This window comes from Chiloscyllium plagiosum, chromosome 32 (assembly GCF_004010195.1).
Source record: "Chiloscyllium plagiosum isolate BGI_BamShark_2017 chromosome 32, ASM401019v2, whole genome shotgun sequence".
Lineage (NCBI taxonomy): Eukaryota > Metazoa > Chordata > Chondrichthyes > Orectolobiformes > Hemiscylliidae > Chiloscyllium > Chiloscyllium plagiosum.
Genome location: NC_057741.1, coordinates 17617607 through 17634804, shown reverse-complemented (window position 1 = coordinate 17634804; position 17198 = coordinate 17617607). Strand labels below are relative to the sequence as shown.

At 38.7% G+C, this 17198-nt stretch overlaps 1 protein-coding gene across 3 annotated transcripts in view; it reads left to right on the top strand.

The window, feature by feature from the left end:
- Positions 1-17198, top strand: part of LOC122539369 (alpha-1,3-mannosyl-glycoprotein 4-beta-N-acetylglucosaminyltransferase B-like) — a 247271-nt gene that overhangs the window by 216578 nt on the left and 13495 nt on the right. For all 3 annotated transcript variants that reach the window (XM_043674129.1, XM_043674130.1, XM_043674128.1), the window contains exons 10-12: positions 6429-6536; positions 13880-14073; positions 16528-16606. In XM_043674129.1, the coding sequence (XP_043530064.1) occupies positions 6429-6536; positions 13880-14073; positions 16528-16606 (381 nt within the window). The remainder of the gene's footprint in view (positions 1-6428; positions 6537-13879; positions 14074-16527; positions 16607-17198) is intronic.

The window sequence follows — 17198 nt, the reverse complement described above, 5'->3', positions numbered from 1 at the left end:
TTGCAATGGAAGCATGAAAAGGCCCTTAACTGTTCTTAAGTGGGGAAGCTTGGGCCTTAATTCTTATGGTAGCAGGAAGGCAGCAGGTACCCCCAGATGTCAGTCTATTCAATTTCCTCAAGAAATGAAGATTCAACCTTGTGACACTTTTTTCCAGAGCACAATTAGTAGGCCACAATTTTGTAACCTACAGACATGACTGTTCACAAAATAATGAACCAATATTTCACTGGTAGGAAAAAATAGAAGCAAGCAGCAAGATGTCCTTTCCTTTTATAAATAACTTCTCATATCATCTTTGTTCCTTCAAACTCCATTGCTACTTCAATTACAATTATTAGAGTTACTAACATAAATCAGATTTAAACTTTTGAGAACAGAAAACACTGGATATACGCAGACGTTTTAGGTGATATTTATGAAGATAGTTTATGTAGGGTTATTGTTCTGAAAATGTACAGTAAATATGTAAGGTTTATACATATATCTCTTTTATTTTTGAGATTGTATTTTGAACTCGTGGTATGTGGATATTGGTGTGCAAGTGAGGGCGTTTAACTTGTCAGTATTTCTAGTGCTGTATTTTTTGTAAAACCCAGTATTCAGTAGTGTGTAATGGGCTTTTTTTCTTGTATTGGGTTTATTTTATGCATTCCTGATGAAGGGCTTATGCCCGAAACGTCGATTCTCCTGCCCTTCGGATGCTGCCTGGCCTGCTGTGTTTTTCCAGCACCACATTTTTCAACTCTGGTCTCCAGCATCTGCAGTCCTCACTTTCTCCTAGTTTATTTTATGCACAGACAGAGTAAACATTGAAAAGTGTTAGCTTGCTTTCAATTAGAATGATCAGGAATTTGTTTTTTGCTTGATCAGGGATTTGGTTTTTCCACCCACACCTTAGAAAGCCTTTTTTTTGGTTTGCAGACATTCTGGTGGAAGTTAGATGCATAAAATAGTTTTTCTTGAAGAAAGTTAAGAACTGCCAAGAAATAGGTTAGTTCATTGCAGGGAGTTTAATTTGAAAGCTCCAAACCAAAAGTGCTTGATTAGAATCCTGAAGGGGTTATTTGAAATTGAGAAAGTCTAAATTCAGTTCTATGAATATTCAAGGAAGAGGCTATCAAACACTCCAGACAAGGAATTGAAAGAAACAGTTAAGTTAAACCAAGATATGACAGAGAAGGGCTTTTCTCTGGTGTTTGAGTACTCTAAAGGAGTGCTGTTGGGATAGGTGAAATATTGTATTTTATCTTGTATTATAAAATATTTAAATATCATATGTAAACAGTTTTGTTTATTCTATTTTATCTGTATTTCTTTTGCATAATAAATCTTTTGTATTATTAAAACCAAATCAGCAGCATTGCATGCTCGTGTTTAAGTGAAAAACCACCTTTTTAAATGTTTAAGAAACAAAAATATGATCTAATAAAACAAATTTCTGTCTGGATCTGACTTGTACAGCAATATTATCAATTGGGGTCATAACACAACTACAAGTAGAGACTGTTGTTGAAAACTTAATTTTGTTTCTTTTTCCATTGTTGATGCCTGAAGGTTTCCACTTTTTCTCTTTTGATGTCTGGCAGTTGCAGCATTTTGCATTTCAAAAAGTTTGAGAACTGCTTCTTGTTCTGTTACTAGTACATTATTAATAAAATTTCACATATTTGTGATCCTGACTCAGATTTTCCTATTGGAAATAAATCTGACAGCTGACTACCAATTAGATGTTCCCAATGAAGAGTATTGCTCATGAAGAAATAATTGAGAAACCACAAGTTAAAAGCTCCTGATTTTCTGCCCATTTGAATTGATAGGAAGTCAACGTCGTTAAGCAAATATTTTCCTGAGCAGTGTTTTTATTAAGCTCCAGTACTTGCCACCAGTGTCCAATTGAAGAGTCCACCTTAATGAGGTGCAAAGTAGTATGAGTTCAGTCCAGTTGCACATAGTTTGAATTGTTTTCTTCATTGAACTGTATGAAAAGCAACCCTCCACCACCACCCTCTGTCTTCTACCTTTGAGCCAGTTCTGTTCCAAATAGCTAGTTCTCCCTCTATTCCATGTGATCAAACTTTGCTAACCAGTCTACCATGAGGAACCTTGTTGAATGCCTTACAGAAGGCCATATGGATCACATCCACCGTTCTGCTCTCATCAGTCCTCTTCATTACTACTTCAAAAATCTCAATCAACTTAGCGAGACACAATTTCCCATGTACAAAGCCACATTGACTCTCCCTAATCAGCCCTTGCCTTTCCAAATACATGTAAATCCTGTCCCTCAGAATTCCCTCTAACAACTTGCCCATCACCAATGTCAGGCTCAGCATTCTAGAGTTCCATGGAAGTCAGACAAGCTTCTTTGAATAAAGATCAGTGATAGGTTTAGGACAATACTTAAGTGGATCAGTTAGCTATTTGAGATTATATTAAGTAACCAGGGGGTAATGCTACCTACTTTAAGCAGACACATGAATTACTGTACTAGTGCCATTTCATTATGATAAAGATCTATGAAGTTAGTAAACTGAGGAAAAGCTGTGTGATGTGATTAACATAATAAGGAACAAAGTAGGAGATGGTAGGTATTTGTAAGGTGATTGGTTTATTTAAAAGTGACAATCACAAATTGGCCATATATTACCTCACTAATCTGAGACTGATGGTGTATTGTCCAGGCATTAGCAAACCAGTTAGAGAGATGCCTCTGATCATGCACAGTTGCCAGCAAGAATTAATAAAAAGTTCAGAGAATAATGAAAAGACTTAACACAGAAAGAAAACTTTAGACAACAGAAGAGAAGCAAGAGAATTGTGAGCTGGTGTCCCAAAGTGGATCAACGAAAACTAACTGCTTTTATTGAATATCACTGTTTTTGTACTTGTTTTGATAAACTTCAGAAATTCGGTAAAAGTTATAAAGTATACTTATAACAGTATGACTGTAGTACTTCCTTTATACTGGATCTCTCAACTCAATTGTAACTGACTTTGGCAAGCTTCCCTTCATTGTTCAAGAACATTGAGTGTAGGAATTGGAACATCATGTTGTGGCTGTACAAGACATTGGTGAGGCCACTTTTAGAATACTGCATGCAATTCTGGTCACCCTGCTATCGGAAGGATGTTGCTAAACTAGAAAGGGTACAGAAAAATTTTACAAGGATTTTGCTAGGATTGGAGGGTTTGAGTTTAAGGAGAAACTGGGCAGGCTGAGACTTTTTTCCCCTTGAATGTCGGAGGTGGAGGACTGACCTTTTAGAGGTTTATAAAATCATGAGAGGCATATTTTGTTTTAACCAAGGATAGGGGAGTATATAACTAGTGGGCACAGGTAAAGATTTAAAAGGGACCTGAGGGGTATGGTTTTCACACAGAGTGGTGTGCGTATGGAATAAACTGCCAAAGGAATTGGTAAAGGTGAGTAAAATTGCAACATTTAAAAAACATTCGGACATGTACAGGAATAGGAAAGGTTTAGATGGATATGAGCCAAATGAGACTAGTTCAATTTAGAGTATCTGGTCAGCATGGACAAGTTGGTCCGAAGGGCCTGCTTCCATGCTATATGGCTCTATGAAAGTGAACCCCAAACATCGTACAGAATTTGGGCATAGATCTTTTGCTGTGCCCTGTGAACTTGACTTCAGGCATCTTTAATTATTTCTTGTTCAGCTTGTTTAGCAGTTGCACCAGAATCTGATTGTGGTCAACAATGGCTTCTCCCATTGTATGCTCACATCCATAAGTTAGCAGATCATCCACTAGTGTGTTCACTCTCATTATCTATGTTGATGCCCCTCTGGAGCTATTTAAATACCAAAGGCCATATGCAACCATCTGTATTTCTCAAAGGGCATCCAGAGTGTAGTTATAAAACTGCAGTTTTCATGCAGCTTTACTTTACAGTAACCGTCCTTCACATCTATGGATGTGATGACTTTGGCCCTTGGTCTCAAGCAAACTTCCTTGATAGTTGGCATTGTGTAGTAAGATCCCTTCAGAGCTTTATCTAGAACCTTTGGGTCGATGCACACTCTCACCTTTCCACATAGTTTTACTGCTATGATTTTGCTAATCCATTCTGTGGGAGTTTTTTTTATTACTTTCTTCTTTACCAGTTCTTTCATCTGGTCTTTCAGCCTGACCTTGAGGCCACCTGGATCTTTCATGGCTGATTCTGAATTGGTTTCACAATCTCATCCACTTTGGGATGTCATTTTCCAGAAAGATATCCTAAAACTGTAAATACTTACGCTTCTTGGATCCATTCCATGATCAATGGTTTAATGTGCTGCAACATGTTGAAAATCTTTTTTGATCCATTGAGAGTTACCAGTTGAAGCTTCAGACTTGCTTTGGTTGAGATCAATTGCTTCCGTTGCTGTTCCTGATCTGAGACTCTAGGTCTTGTTATTACATTGGGCTGTTAGAGCAATTTGTCCTCTCAGTACAAATATGTTGCCATTATATAGCCTCAACATTACTTTCAAGTTTGCATATTTAGATTGCCAGTTTGAGCCACTTCATACAGGTCTGTGAAGGTCACAGTGCATAGGTGATGTAATGGAATGGGAGAAGCTAATAAACACTTTATTTTGGCCTGATATTCTCCTTTTACGGTCATCATCCTGACAGTCATAAACCATCAATCAGGTATTGACCTGAAGGAACAGATCATGTGTATAGCATACAGTAATTCGTCAGAATCTTCGGCTGATATCTCTACACTGGCTGTATATGCCTGCTGTTATGTTTTTTTCGAGCCATACACATGAGAAAAATTATTTTGCTTCTTGTGGTGAGAATACTGCTTTCCCACGCTAGACATGCCTTCTTTTCCTTTGTGATGCTTTCTGCAGTATGTGCATCATGGCCTTTGTCCATGAATGTTCTGCCCTTTGGATCTGGAATATCTATCAGTATAATGCAAAGCATAGTCATGAATATGTTCCAGCAGCTAAAACCGTGAAAAAAAAACTGTGGATGCTGTCAGCCAGAAACAAAAATAGACATTGCTGGAAAAGTTTAGCAGGTCTGGCAGCATCCGTGGAGAGAAATCAAAGTTAACGTTTTGGGCTGAGTGACCGTTCCTCAAACTGGAGGAACTCCCCAGTTCTGAGGAAGGGTCATTTGACCTGAAACATGAACTCTAATTTCTCTCCACAGGTGCTGCCAGACCTACTGAGCTTTTCTGGCAATTTCTGTTTACGTTCTAGCAGCTGATTTACAACCACAGCACTTGTTCACATTCAATACCTCTCCTGAAATAAGTTTTTCCTCTCTCAGTATACATGCTCTCACTGTGGGATTTCTTATGTCTAATATAATCCTGACTTCAATTAGGTTGTTTTTTTATTTGCAGAAATTCACAGTATTCTGTGAGCCATGCTAATGAAGTCACATATTGTTTAGTGGACTTCTTTTTAATCTTGGTCCCTCATAGTGAATATATATCTTCATAAGTTACATTTACTTAGGTTTCAAAGCATGCCTTCAAAGTTATCAAAATCTCTACAATCTGTGTTTTATCTTCAGAGAGGTTTAGGTTGCAATCCATTTTACAACAGTCTCTCTCCAATAAAGTATGTAGCTGCTTCAGTTTAAGTAGATCTGTAATAATTTTCTAATTTAGCAAGTCTGTTTCATAGCACCTTTCGTTTTGATCAGTCACTATGTCTTATCCAATGCTTCAGCTGTGGCTTGCTTTGATGTTCCTTTTCAGAAACTTTCAGTGGCAGTTTTCACAGCTCTGAATAGTATCTGTGCTCCTTATCAGTAGCTAATCAGACAGCTCTTCAACTCTCTATCGTGGCTCCACTCCAAAACAATGTTATGAGCTAGATCCAGTACCATGAGGCCTGTACTGAATGATCTAATGAACTGGGTGCAAGATAACTCTCTGAGGCGAGTGCCCCGTGATAAAGGTCACATAACTACAGCAAGCCTGGAGGCACATTGATATATTATTGAATTTGTCTCAAATTCAAACCTCTCATTTTACACCTGATTTTGCACAAACTATTCAGAACACTTAAAACACTGTCAGAAACAATTCTATAATTGGCAGTAATAGAAGTGACAAATGAATGCTTTTTTGGCAGTTTTAAATGTGTGTCATTTAGGAGGCATAGATTGTTTTATGTGTGGATGAGAAAAGGGTGATATTTACAATCCACTGATACAAATATTCTGGAAATACTGATACTTATTTCACTTCTGTATTTTAATGCTATACTGGCGTATACAAAATACAAAATAGGCGTGTAAGCTTCTCAACGCATAATTGCAGCTTTAAAATGTCCTCTTTGTGAATCACATACTTCATAGGCACAGTAAGGTAATTGATCAGCAAAGTAATGGTTTGAAGTCCCTTATTTCAAGCAAGTCTAATGGTATACCATGTTTTCTGTTTCTTTCAGAAACACTGTGACAGACAGAAAGCTAATTTACGAATCCGTTACAAACCTTCCCTGTTTCAACATGTGGGAACTCATTCTTCATTAGTTGGGAAACTTCAGCCTCTGAAGGTAAACAGAAATTTCTGTGTAAGAGCTTGCTATAGCATACGTTTATGTGCATTAACTGCTTATGCTGTAGGTCATATTTAATGTGATGGGATGCTGTTAACAAATGTTCTTATCAGTTCATTTGTAAAGCTACTCAACTAAGTCTTCAGTATTCTGTAAAAAATATCCATCCGCAATCCAAAGACAATCCGAGTTATATTTCTCCATTTTTAATAACAGAACCAAATTTTACTTATCACAATAATGAAATTCAATTTACCATATTCAATTCTATTTGATTCTGATTTAATTTAAAACTCTACTCTTCAGTCAATTTCATTTTTTGCTGTTTAGTTACATTTTGCAAAATACCTCCAATTAACAGGACTATTCATGAGAGAGCAAAAGTAATTTCATTGAATTTATTAGGATCACAGCTTTTAAAATCTTTCAAGAGAGGAATGAAAACTTGATTGGGGGAGGTTTAAGTAAAGCCCCTGTCTCGGGGTGGGTGGGGAGCAGTGGGTGCCTGGGATCGTGCAGTGAGGCAGTCCCTCAAAAGGTCAGAAAGTGTCTGCACATGCCCAATGTGTCCCCTACCATACGGGAGGTGATCATGAAGGAATGATGGAGGGGGCAGCTTGGGTAATACTGATGCTTCTGAGCTAAGGACAGATTCTTATAAGGCCCTGAATGATCTTGTCTGTGGCAAGAAGTCTGGGAGAATCGTGTGCAAGGCCTTTCTCAACATCAGAAGCAATAAGTTGCATTTTCCAACAGAGTTCAAAGTGATAACATTCTTGTTAGGGAGCAGCCAGATGCCTATTGACAGGGATTATTGCTCATTATCATCCTCATTAACATGGAATATCAACTCATTAATATGCACCTTGCTATCATACCATGGAAGAGAATAACACTAGATGCTAAAAATTCCCAACATGAAAGTCAGACCAAGTACCTTTGTGGAATCTTTTACCTCTACCAAGTCAGCTGAATGGCACCATTTTAACATTTTTTCCAATGATGCAGAGCTAAATGGAATCCATCACTAGAATTGTGAGGTGTACAGTCTCTGCAGCAAGTCACTACACGTTTGCCTCAACAATACTTCCCAGGCTCCAATCAGGGCCAACCAGGGTAAGAGCTGCATATTCATGGAAACGATCACTTAAATTTTGTATAAGTCACACACTTGATCTGACTTGGATAGATATTGCCATTCCTTCAGTATCCTTGGTCAAAATCCTGGAATTATCCACCTAATACCACCATGGGAGTAAGAAAGGCTTTACAGTGCCTTTACCAATCCCATGGTATCCAGGATACTTCACAGCAAAATAGTATTGCTTGTCATGTTAAAAGAAAGGAAATACAGCAGTCAGCTTATACAGGGTAAGATCAAAGAGCTGATGTGTGCCATGGAATCTTTTTACATGCCCCTGAGATAGTAGACAGTGTTACCTTGGTTTAATGTCTCATCCTCAATACTTTGTCAATGCTGCACAGAAGGATCAGCTTACATTATGTGCTCAAGTCCCAGTGCTCAAACATGCTGAATGTGTCCTTATCAGAGGCAAGTCCACCTTGGGATGAGTAAGAGTGAGTCAGGGATGAGAGTGGTGGAGCATGAGCATTGGTAGGAGATAGATGCAGCAGCAGAGATTGTTTGTGTGTGTGTGGGCAGGAGAGGAAGGGATGGGGTAGCAGACGGACAGTGATGTCTCTTACCCTGGTGGAATGGAGAAGGTCAATGTCCTTTTGGCACTGCTGGGTATTTTATTGTATTATGGACACTACTGTGACACTTTGAGACAATATGGACTGCTGTATAGATATGTAACATCCTGTACAGAGGTCAAATTACTCATCAAATAATAATTTGTTGAATTCTTCTTTGCTGAATATTAATTTAATGCTACAAAATGGACACAACTATACTTACAATCTTCTGGTTCAGGATTATTACAAAGGAATCAGTGGCGATGGAACTGGCAGCAGTGGAAACATTTTAATGCATGCTGTATCCATGCTGAAAAATGCGAACAAACCACTGACTCTAACAGAGCTATTAGCCTTGCTTCCATCCTGAGTAAGATAATGGAATCAATTATCAGAAACAAACTTGAGGATCACCTGTGATGTGAAGTGGCAAGATAGCTGATGAGCTGAAACTCTTGTGATGTGATACTTATGTGAGTTCCCCTAACACAAATATAAAAAAAAGACATGTTCATCATGTAGTACCTGTACTGAAGAATTTAATGATCTTTTAATACAGCACCTAGAATCTGCATATGTATGCTATAACCCAGGCACTTAGATGCCTGGGTCAAACTAAGCAATTCTGATATAAAAGTAGCATGCTTCCCTCTGTGTCGTGCTACAAGCTGCAGAGTGAGACTTTTATTCCATTTGATCACATGCTATGGTATGATGATGATACTAAGAGTATGTCTCTTAAACGTATATCACATAGCTACTGTGAGACAGAACAACCTATACAAAGATAATCTAGGTTTGACCATCAACATGGATTCAGAAGGGGAAGATCCCGGCTAACCAATCTACTTGCCTTTTTTAAGGAAGTGACACCAAGTGGATTGTGGTATGCCCTATGTCATGATGAGCCTAACTTTTAAAAATTATTTTAATAAGTATGAAAATCTTCCAAAAAAGTCAATGCTGTGAGGATTCACAAAAACTGAAAACAAGACCAGCTGAAGGAAGAGAGGAGGGTAATATTGAACATGATATGTCAGAGCTCAGTGTTGGAGCCTAGTTTACATATGCAATGTTTCTAATTTACATATATGATCTAGGTTAGAAAGTTTAATACAAATTGGCTATGTTTGCAAATGACACCAAACAAGATGGGTAAACAGTCTCAGAGACAGTTTGAAAAATATCAAGTGAGCTGGACAAAATATAAAAGACATAGCATTGGCAGATGACATTCAATGCAGATGGGTGTTAAATGCTGCACATATATATGAAAAATAGACAGCTTTGTAGATAATATTAAATTGGGGTAAGTTGTATAGCTGGTAGCAGGAAGTTACAAATGGTCATGGACAACATAGTGGTGGATGCATGTTCAATGTTGGAAAATATAGATTTAATCACTTTAGATGGAACAAAGAAAAATCCAGATATTTTCTTGATTCGGATGGAGTCAAGAGTTGTCAAGACCAAAGAGATTTAAAGGTCGAAATTAGTGCACAGGTTCCAAAATATGATCAAACCATCTAATCGAATTGACCTCTATTTCAGGAGGATTGGAATATAAAAGTGAGGAAGTGATGCTTTAGATAAATGGAGTCTTGGTCTATCCCTATTTGTGGACACTATGCCTCAATAAAGAGTATAAATCTCTAAAGGCTGTAATCTCAAAATTAGAGCTAAATCAGCTAACGATGGAAATAAAAAAGTATTTTTCCACACAACACACATGGGTCCTCCAAAATATCCTCTCCTAAGATGTTGGATGCTATGTCAATTGAAATTTACAAGAATTGAGATCATCAGTTGGAACTGTAAGTTGCAATTGAGAATTGAACTTTGAACAACAGCTTGTTTTTTAAAATTGGGAATTGGCCTAGAAAGATAAAGCAGGCTGATTACTGCTCTAAGAACACTATAGATGAACTGGCATTGAGATGTCACTATGATCAGGGACTGGCAGCTGTTTGGATGTGGAATTGGTCAATCAAGGGAGAGCAAGTGCTGGCCAGCCAACTACAGGTGTTTCTGGTATAATGCACTGGTTGCATTCCTGTGCAACCTCACATTATAGAAAATCACGCTGTAGGAGATCGCTATAGAAAATTGCTACACCTGTGCAGTTGAAAGTTCGTGATATCTAACCAGCATCCACTATTCATCAATCGCATTATAGCCAATTTGCATTGACGAAACACGCGTTATGCTAGAAATACCTGTACAGAGAATGTTAAAAGGAAAGGGAAATGAAAGAGAGAACAGGTTTGACTGGGATATTTTGGTAGAAGGCGCTGTGGTTTTGGAAGCTGCAGGACGTTTTTTGGTTTTGCTTTCCCCTAGTTATTCTCCAGTTAGTGACTTGTTCGAAGTACTGAGGAAAGAACCCTGTCAGTAAGAAATAAGGAAAAGTCTCCAGAGGTCTCAGAAGCTATTTATATTGACCAGTTACTTCAGAATTTAAGCAAGGAACAATCCTAGCTGTCTGTAATACAATCCATTAGATGTTGTGAAGTCTTCTTATTCATAGTTGAAATAATTATTGAACCGGCAACTTATGATTCTTTTATTTTCAAAATTTATCCCTTAATTGCGTCTGTTTGTTGGTTTGTAAGTAGAGGTTGTTGATTGAAGAAGACTGAGCTTTAATTTCATGTATTAATTCACCTAGAGTTAAAGAATCTTATGACTGTGAATCTTTTGTTGATTGTTGGAAAAACTAATCTGTTTCACTAATGTCCTTTAGGGAAGGAAACTGCCAACCTTACCTCGTCTGGCCTACATGTGACTCCAGACCCATAGCAATGTGGTTGACTCTTAACTGCCCTCTGGGCAATTAAGAACAGGCAATAAATACTGGCCTAGCCAGTGATACCCTCATCCCAGAATGAATAAATAAAAATAATCCATTAATAGCGAGTCTGATTTGGTGTGGCTTGCTATCTCTGTGTCGTAACACAAGATTGTCAAAAATTGCTTTTTTTAACTAGCTAGGGATATCAAAATGAATCAATTAAGTTTAAGATACAGATCAACCATGATCTAACCAAATGGTTTAACAGGCTTCAAAATATAACTTTTATTTAGCTGTAGAGCAAAACTAGGGTGAAAATTTATAGGAGTCTGAGCAACATGAGCCATGGCGAGATCTGTGGCAGAATAAGATGAAATGCGCCACATGGCTGAGCTTGACATCGGGAGTATCTTGTTGCCCCTTTTACGCTTTTCACAAGCAGTGAATTCTCACTAGGGAGTGGTGAGTTGCCAAGCAAGGGGTATTACTGTTTGTTAAATGCCTTGCTAATCAACTGGTCTCATACATTATTCAGCTTCTACCTTACCACATGCGCTAAACAAGCTAGACATTGAGCAAACTTGACAAGGGAGATCAGAGCAGGTACCTGGTGAATTCAGCTTTCTGCTTGCTCCAAAACACTCCATGTTGGATATCACAAACCAATGTTTCAGGGCTTGCTCCATGGGCACAGGTCATATGCACTCCACGTCCATGGACATTTAGCATCTGTTATGTGCCATTCTCTTCTGAACCCTCACGAGACATGTCCGGTCTACTTTACTGTGGGCTGCTTACCTCATGGAAGGAGCGGCAGGTATTAAGGAAGATGAAAATGAGTGGCACAGGTGCTACTTTTGGTGCAGGTGGGGAGGTGTCTCAAGTGAATGATTAGGCAGCCTAAAGGGAATGTAGTGTTAGTGATGTCAAGAGTTTCGAATGGTGGCAGAGAGTGAGGGAAGATGTTTCAGGCAATAGTGAGAATAGTAGAGCATGACCTTTGGTGGGAGGTGGGTAGAGCAGCAGAGAAAATGAGGTATGAGAGAAATTGGCAGCACTTTGCTGGCAGAGTGAAAAAGGCCTCTACTTTCTTCATTAATTGCTGTGCGTTTGTCCAGACAGCTAAGACTGCTTTAATCCAGGTGGCATTCTCAAATAAGACTGGTATGATTTGGTGTTGTAGCCTCGAGTGTTAGTCCTGAGGAAAAAGAAAGTCTTCTCTCTGCATTATCCCATCCCCCAGCACCTCCAGGTCCTTGCCTACAAAGCAAGGTGCCAATTTCCCCCATCTACCATGTCCGGGCAAATGTCAGGAACTGTGCAGGGTAGGTCTGGGTTGACAGTTCTTGACTAGGTGCGCTATGGGCTTTTAAAGATGCTGACGTCACAAAGGACGCTGGTGACTTCCACTGAGTGGTGAATTGTTCTGAGAATGCGCCACATAAGCTGGGGCTAGAGTCAGACATGACGGATGCCATAGAGGCTGGGTAAGTAGTTAATAGCTGGGTTTGGTAAGATACAGTGAGAATACTCAGTGCTGTGTGGAGTTTGCACATTCACCCTGTGACTGTGTGGGTTTCCTCCAGGTGCTCTGGTTTCCTCTTACAATCCAAAGATGTGCAGGTTAGGTGAATTGGCCAGGCTAAATTGTCCATAGTGTTCAGGGATGTGTAGGTTGGGTGCATTAGTCAGGGGTAGGTGTAGGGTAGGGGAATGGGTCTGGATGGGCTACTCTTTGGAGGGTCAGTGTGGACTTGTTGGGCCAAAGGGCCTGTTTCCACACTGTAGGGATTCTAATTCAACACCTAGATGGTGAAAATCCACTCAAAATCCTTGACTCAAAACTTGGACTTAGCCAAAGGAAAACCTGAGTTATACCCTATGGAACAGATTCATACTAGTGAAAGATAATTTTAGAGTTGATTTCCAGGAAGTCCCTCTTCAGATTAAGAATGATTAATACATGTATTAAATTCTTCGGTAAAAGAGTAGGCAGCAAAAAACCTGAGATAATTTAAGAAACAATAGCATGAGATTGGGAGGATGAAGATTATTCTTGACAGATATATCAAGATGGGATGATTAGCCTTTTTCATTTGTAATTACCTTGTGACCTTGAAAGACTGACTGTTTTAGCTGATAATTAAAGACTTGCATTTTAGGCTACCCTGACAATCAAATGTGTCTGCTAATAACAAGCCTGAAGAAATGTAGAACTTGGAGCTTTAGCTCTAACTGAACTAATTGTTTTGGCACAATACAATTTCAGAGTTGTAAAGTGTGGTGCTGGAGAAGCACAGCAGGTCAGGCAGTATCCAAGGAGCAGGACAGTTGACGCTTTGGACATAAGCTAGAAGAAAGTGAGTAGCTGAAAACCTTACTGTGAAGCCTCTTCCAAGAATGTCCACCTTGAAGACGTTCTCCTTCTCCCTCCACAAGGATCTCAGTGACTCTCCCACTGCACCCCCAGGACCTTCCCACCCTGAAGCTCCTTCCCAGCTACCTTCTCCCCAGCCCCACCCCCACCCTCCTATTTATCTCTCAACTCTCCCTTCCCTCCGACATTCCTGATGAAGGGCTTATGCCAGAAATGTTGACTGTCCTTCTTCTCAGATGCTGCCTGACCTGCTGTGCTTTTCCAGCACCACACCTTTCGACTCTGACTCTTTAGCATCTGCAGTCTTCACAATACAACTTCAGGGTAGTAAAATAGTGCATTGCATATTTTTTGGTGCCATTTTGAAAAAAACTATTATCTCCAGCTAGTTAATGTTTACCAGTTTTTTTGTGTTAGATGTCTATGGCTTTTATATTTCAAGCCCTTATTCTAATGATTTTATTTAAAATATAGGATAAAGATTTTAAGAAAGGATTGTTACACAAAGGACATACAAATCCGACTGCCGAATTGACGTGTAGTTTGAAAATCTACCAACAACACAGTCTGGAAAAGGCCTATCAAGGGGATGATTTCTTTTGGGCATTTACTCCAATGGTAGGGGACTTCATCAAATTCAGATTCTATCAACCACTGAAAATTGAAAGGTTGGTATAAGAGTGCATTGTATAAATCTGTTTCATGTATGATAGACCGAGACCAATCATCGATATTATTTGCTGCAGTCTGAATTACAAATAGATTTAACCATGTTCACATTTTTATCAATTAATATTTTGTCATTTCTTCTTTCAATGTAGTCTTGCCCTATTTGTAACTACCTCAGTTTAGATAAATTCCTTCATCTCAAGTATGAATCTATAAACATATGAATTAAGAGCATAAGAAAGGACATTTAGCTCTTCGAGTCTGCTATATCTTTCATTAAGATTGTGAATGATCTGTTGGTGTCCCAAATCTCACATTCCCATCTATTCCTTATCACCTTAGATTCTTGTTAGACAAGAGATTAGTCTCATTCTGTCCTAAAAATATTCAGTGACCTAATTTCCATCATCTTATGAGGCAGGAAGTTTCAAGTCTCACAACCATCAGAGAAGGAATAATTCCTCTCATCTCTGTCGTAAAAGGTATCCCTTTTCAAACAATGTCCTCAAGTTCTGGACTTGCCCAAAAGAGAAAATATCTTTATTCTTACCATCTTGTCTGGACCATTCAGGATATAAACTTCAAACAAATTGCCCCTCATTCTTCTAAGTTCAAGTGAAAACAAACCAGGCCTGCCCAATATTCCCTCATTAGAGACTTCACTCATTCTAGATATGAATCTAGTAAGCCTGCTCTGAACTGTCTCCAACAAATTTACATCCCTCCTTAATAAGACCAAAACTGCAGTTTTTGAAATGTGGTCTTGCCAATGCCTTGTTTAAGTGAAGAATAACATTCTACTTTTAGATTCAATTTCCCCTTGTTTTAAAAGAAAGCATTCCATTAGCTGCCTTAATTATTTATTGTACCTGCATGCTAACATGTTGTGACTTGTGCACCAGAACATTTAGATCCATCTGTACCGAGCTGTCATTCAGCATTTAAATAATACTGTTTCTTTATCCTTCCTGCTAAAGTGAACAACTTTCCATTTTTCCATACTATATTCTTATTTGTCAGGTTTTTGTGCACTCATTTCACTTATCCTTGTTCTGTCACCTTCTACCTATCTTTGTAACATAACTATATATGTAATTTTACTTGTAATCTTTACTGGGTAAAAAGATGACACGGTAGTTGAAGTTCTAAAATGTAAATGTTAAGCTGGTGGTGTATATCTGTACTGGTGTGACAACATGTTGCAACATAGTAGAATGTACATTCATGCACACAACTCCTCATGTTAAATTTTAATTTTGATATAACAAATGGAACCACAGAAGTATACAATCTGAAAGGAAACCAATTTAACAATCATTTTTGTGCAAGCATTTTGGTACAGTAATCCAACACAAATCCCAAATGTCTCTTTTCTCGTTACCCTGCAACTATTCCTGCTTAAAATGTTTGCACTCTCTTCCCTTAAAACATATAACGATCTCAACCCCATACTTTTATGTAATGATGTATTTCTTCTTCGAGTTGTAGAAAAAAAGGCATGCACTCCTTTCCAGAAAACAGATGAAATAAAAAAAAACAAGTGATTCATCAGCAATGTTCACAAACCTTTAAGCAACAAGTTACAGAGCAATATTGTCTACATCTCTGGATAGATTAAGCCTCCTCATTCAAAATTGTCACAATTAGGGAATGGGAACAGATGAATAGCTAAAAGCAGCATTCTGAAAAGAGAGAAATGCTTTGACTAAGTCACTGTTTAATGGTGTCAGTCAGACTTTAATGCTATTTTAATTTGCCTGGTGCTGGCCTTGACATAGAAATACTATGTGAAGGACAATCAGGTTCAGTAATACAGGGGTGCGCCTGTATATTTCATTAAAGAAAGGTATGGGCCCAGGCTATCAGTCAGTAATTGCCTACTCTCTGCACCACCCCACTGTCACTATCATTTACCTGACAGCGTGCAAACATTTTCATTGGCTTTCACCCAGCCACATTCTCCTGTTGATTGTTGCTGAGCTGGGCTCCACTCCTGCCCTTTGACCACAATTAAAATCAGAACCTAGAATCAATCAAGAACTGGGCAAGTATAAGATTAATTTTTGAATAATACAATAATCTGATCTTTCTGAAGGTTTTCTAGATTGATGCTGTTTTCATTGCTGTGTTTACTGTACCTACCTGTTCAAAAATAATTGGATAGGAAAACAGCTGCCAGTGAAAATGAGTCTTATTGTGTTCAGGGACACTGTTCATAAATGTTTATCAGGTTCATCTGTAATTCCTCTCTCCGCTATTTTAGCAAATGCAGTAACTTATTTAAAATAAATGGATAAACACTTCATTAAAGGCATGAAGAGAGGGCATTCAGAGGAAGAAGTTAGATGTTTGTATGCTAGCATCATATAATTTAACAGATCAAGCTTTGCATCAGGCAGCGATAATAAGTTTGTTTCATATGCTCCCTTATTTTGGCCTGCTTTGTTTCACAGATACCTCTTTAGAAGTGGCAATATGGAACATCCAGGAGATAAGTTTTTTAATACAACAGTGGAAATTCTACCAGTTGATGTAAGTTAATCTTTTACTAAAAGGTTTAGGCAATAAATCTGCATTCACAGCCACCAGACTATGGGGGAACACCATCACCTGCAAGTTCCCTCCAAGCTCCACCACATTCTGAACTGAGGAGAGGGGAGCATGTAAAATACAAGTGCTACCAGCCTACTGCTTTCCCACCTATCTTCAAGCTCTCCATAATGCAGTAGGTGCTTGGATGCAGGAGCTACCTTGTGTGCATCAGGGGTGCTCTCCTCAAGATGTTACCACCACTTCTTTTCTTCCAACCTGACTCCAAAGCCAGCCACATTCCCAATTCCCTTATTTCCACCCCTGTATTCCCTCTTTGCCCTTTAATAGGAAATGACCTTTCTCTGGAATCCATTAAAGATCTGCACGTCTTTCCTGGCAGTGCACACTTCTGTATTCTGGTGCTGCTGAAATGTCTAGAGTGACTGGTTAATCAGTCTGGCCAGCAGCTTTCAAAGGTGAGACTTTGCCTAACTGACTGAAAGTCATATTCTCTGCCTGTTTAGCCTACTGGCAGTAACTTATGGCTACTGGGTTGGCACTTTTTAAATGCATCAGCTGACTTAGCTCATGA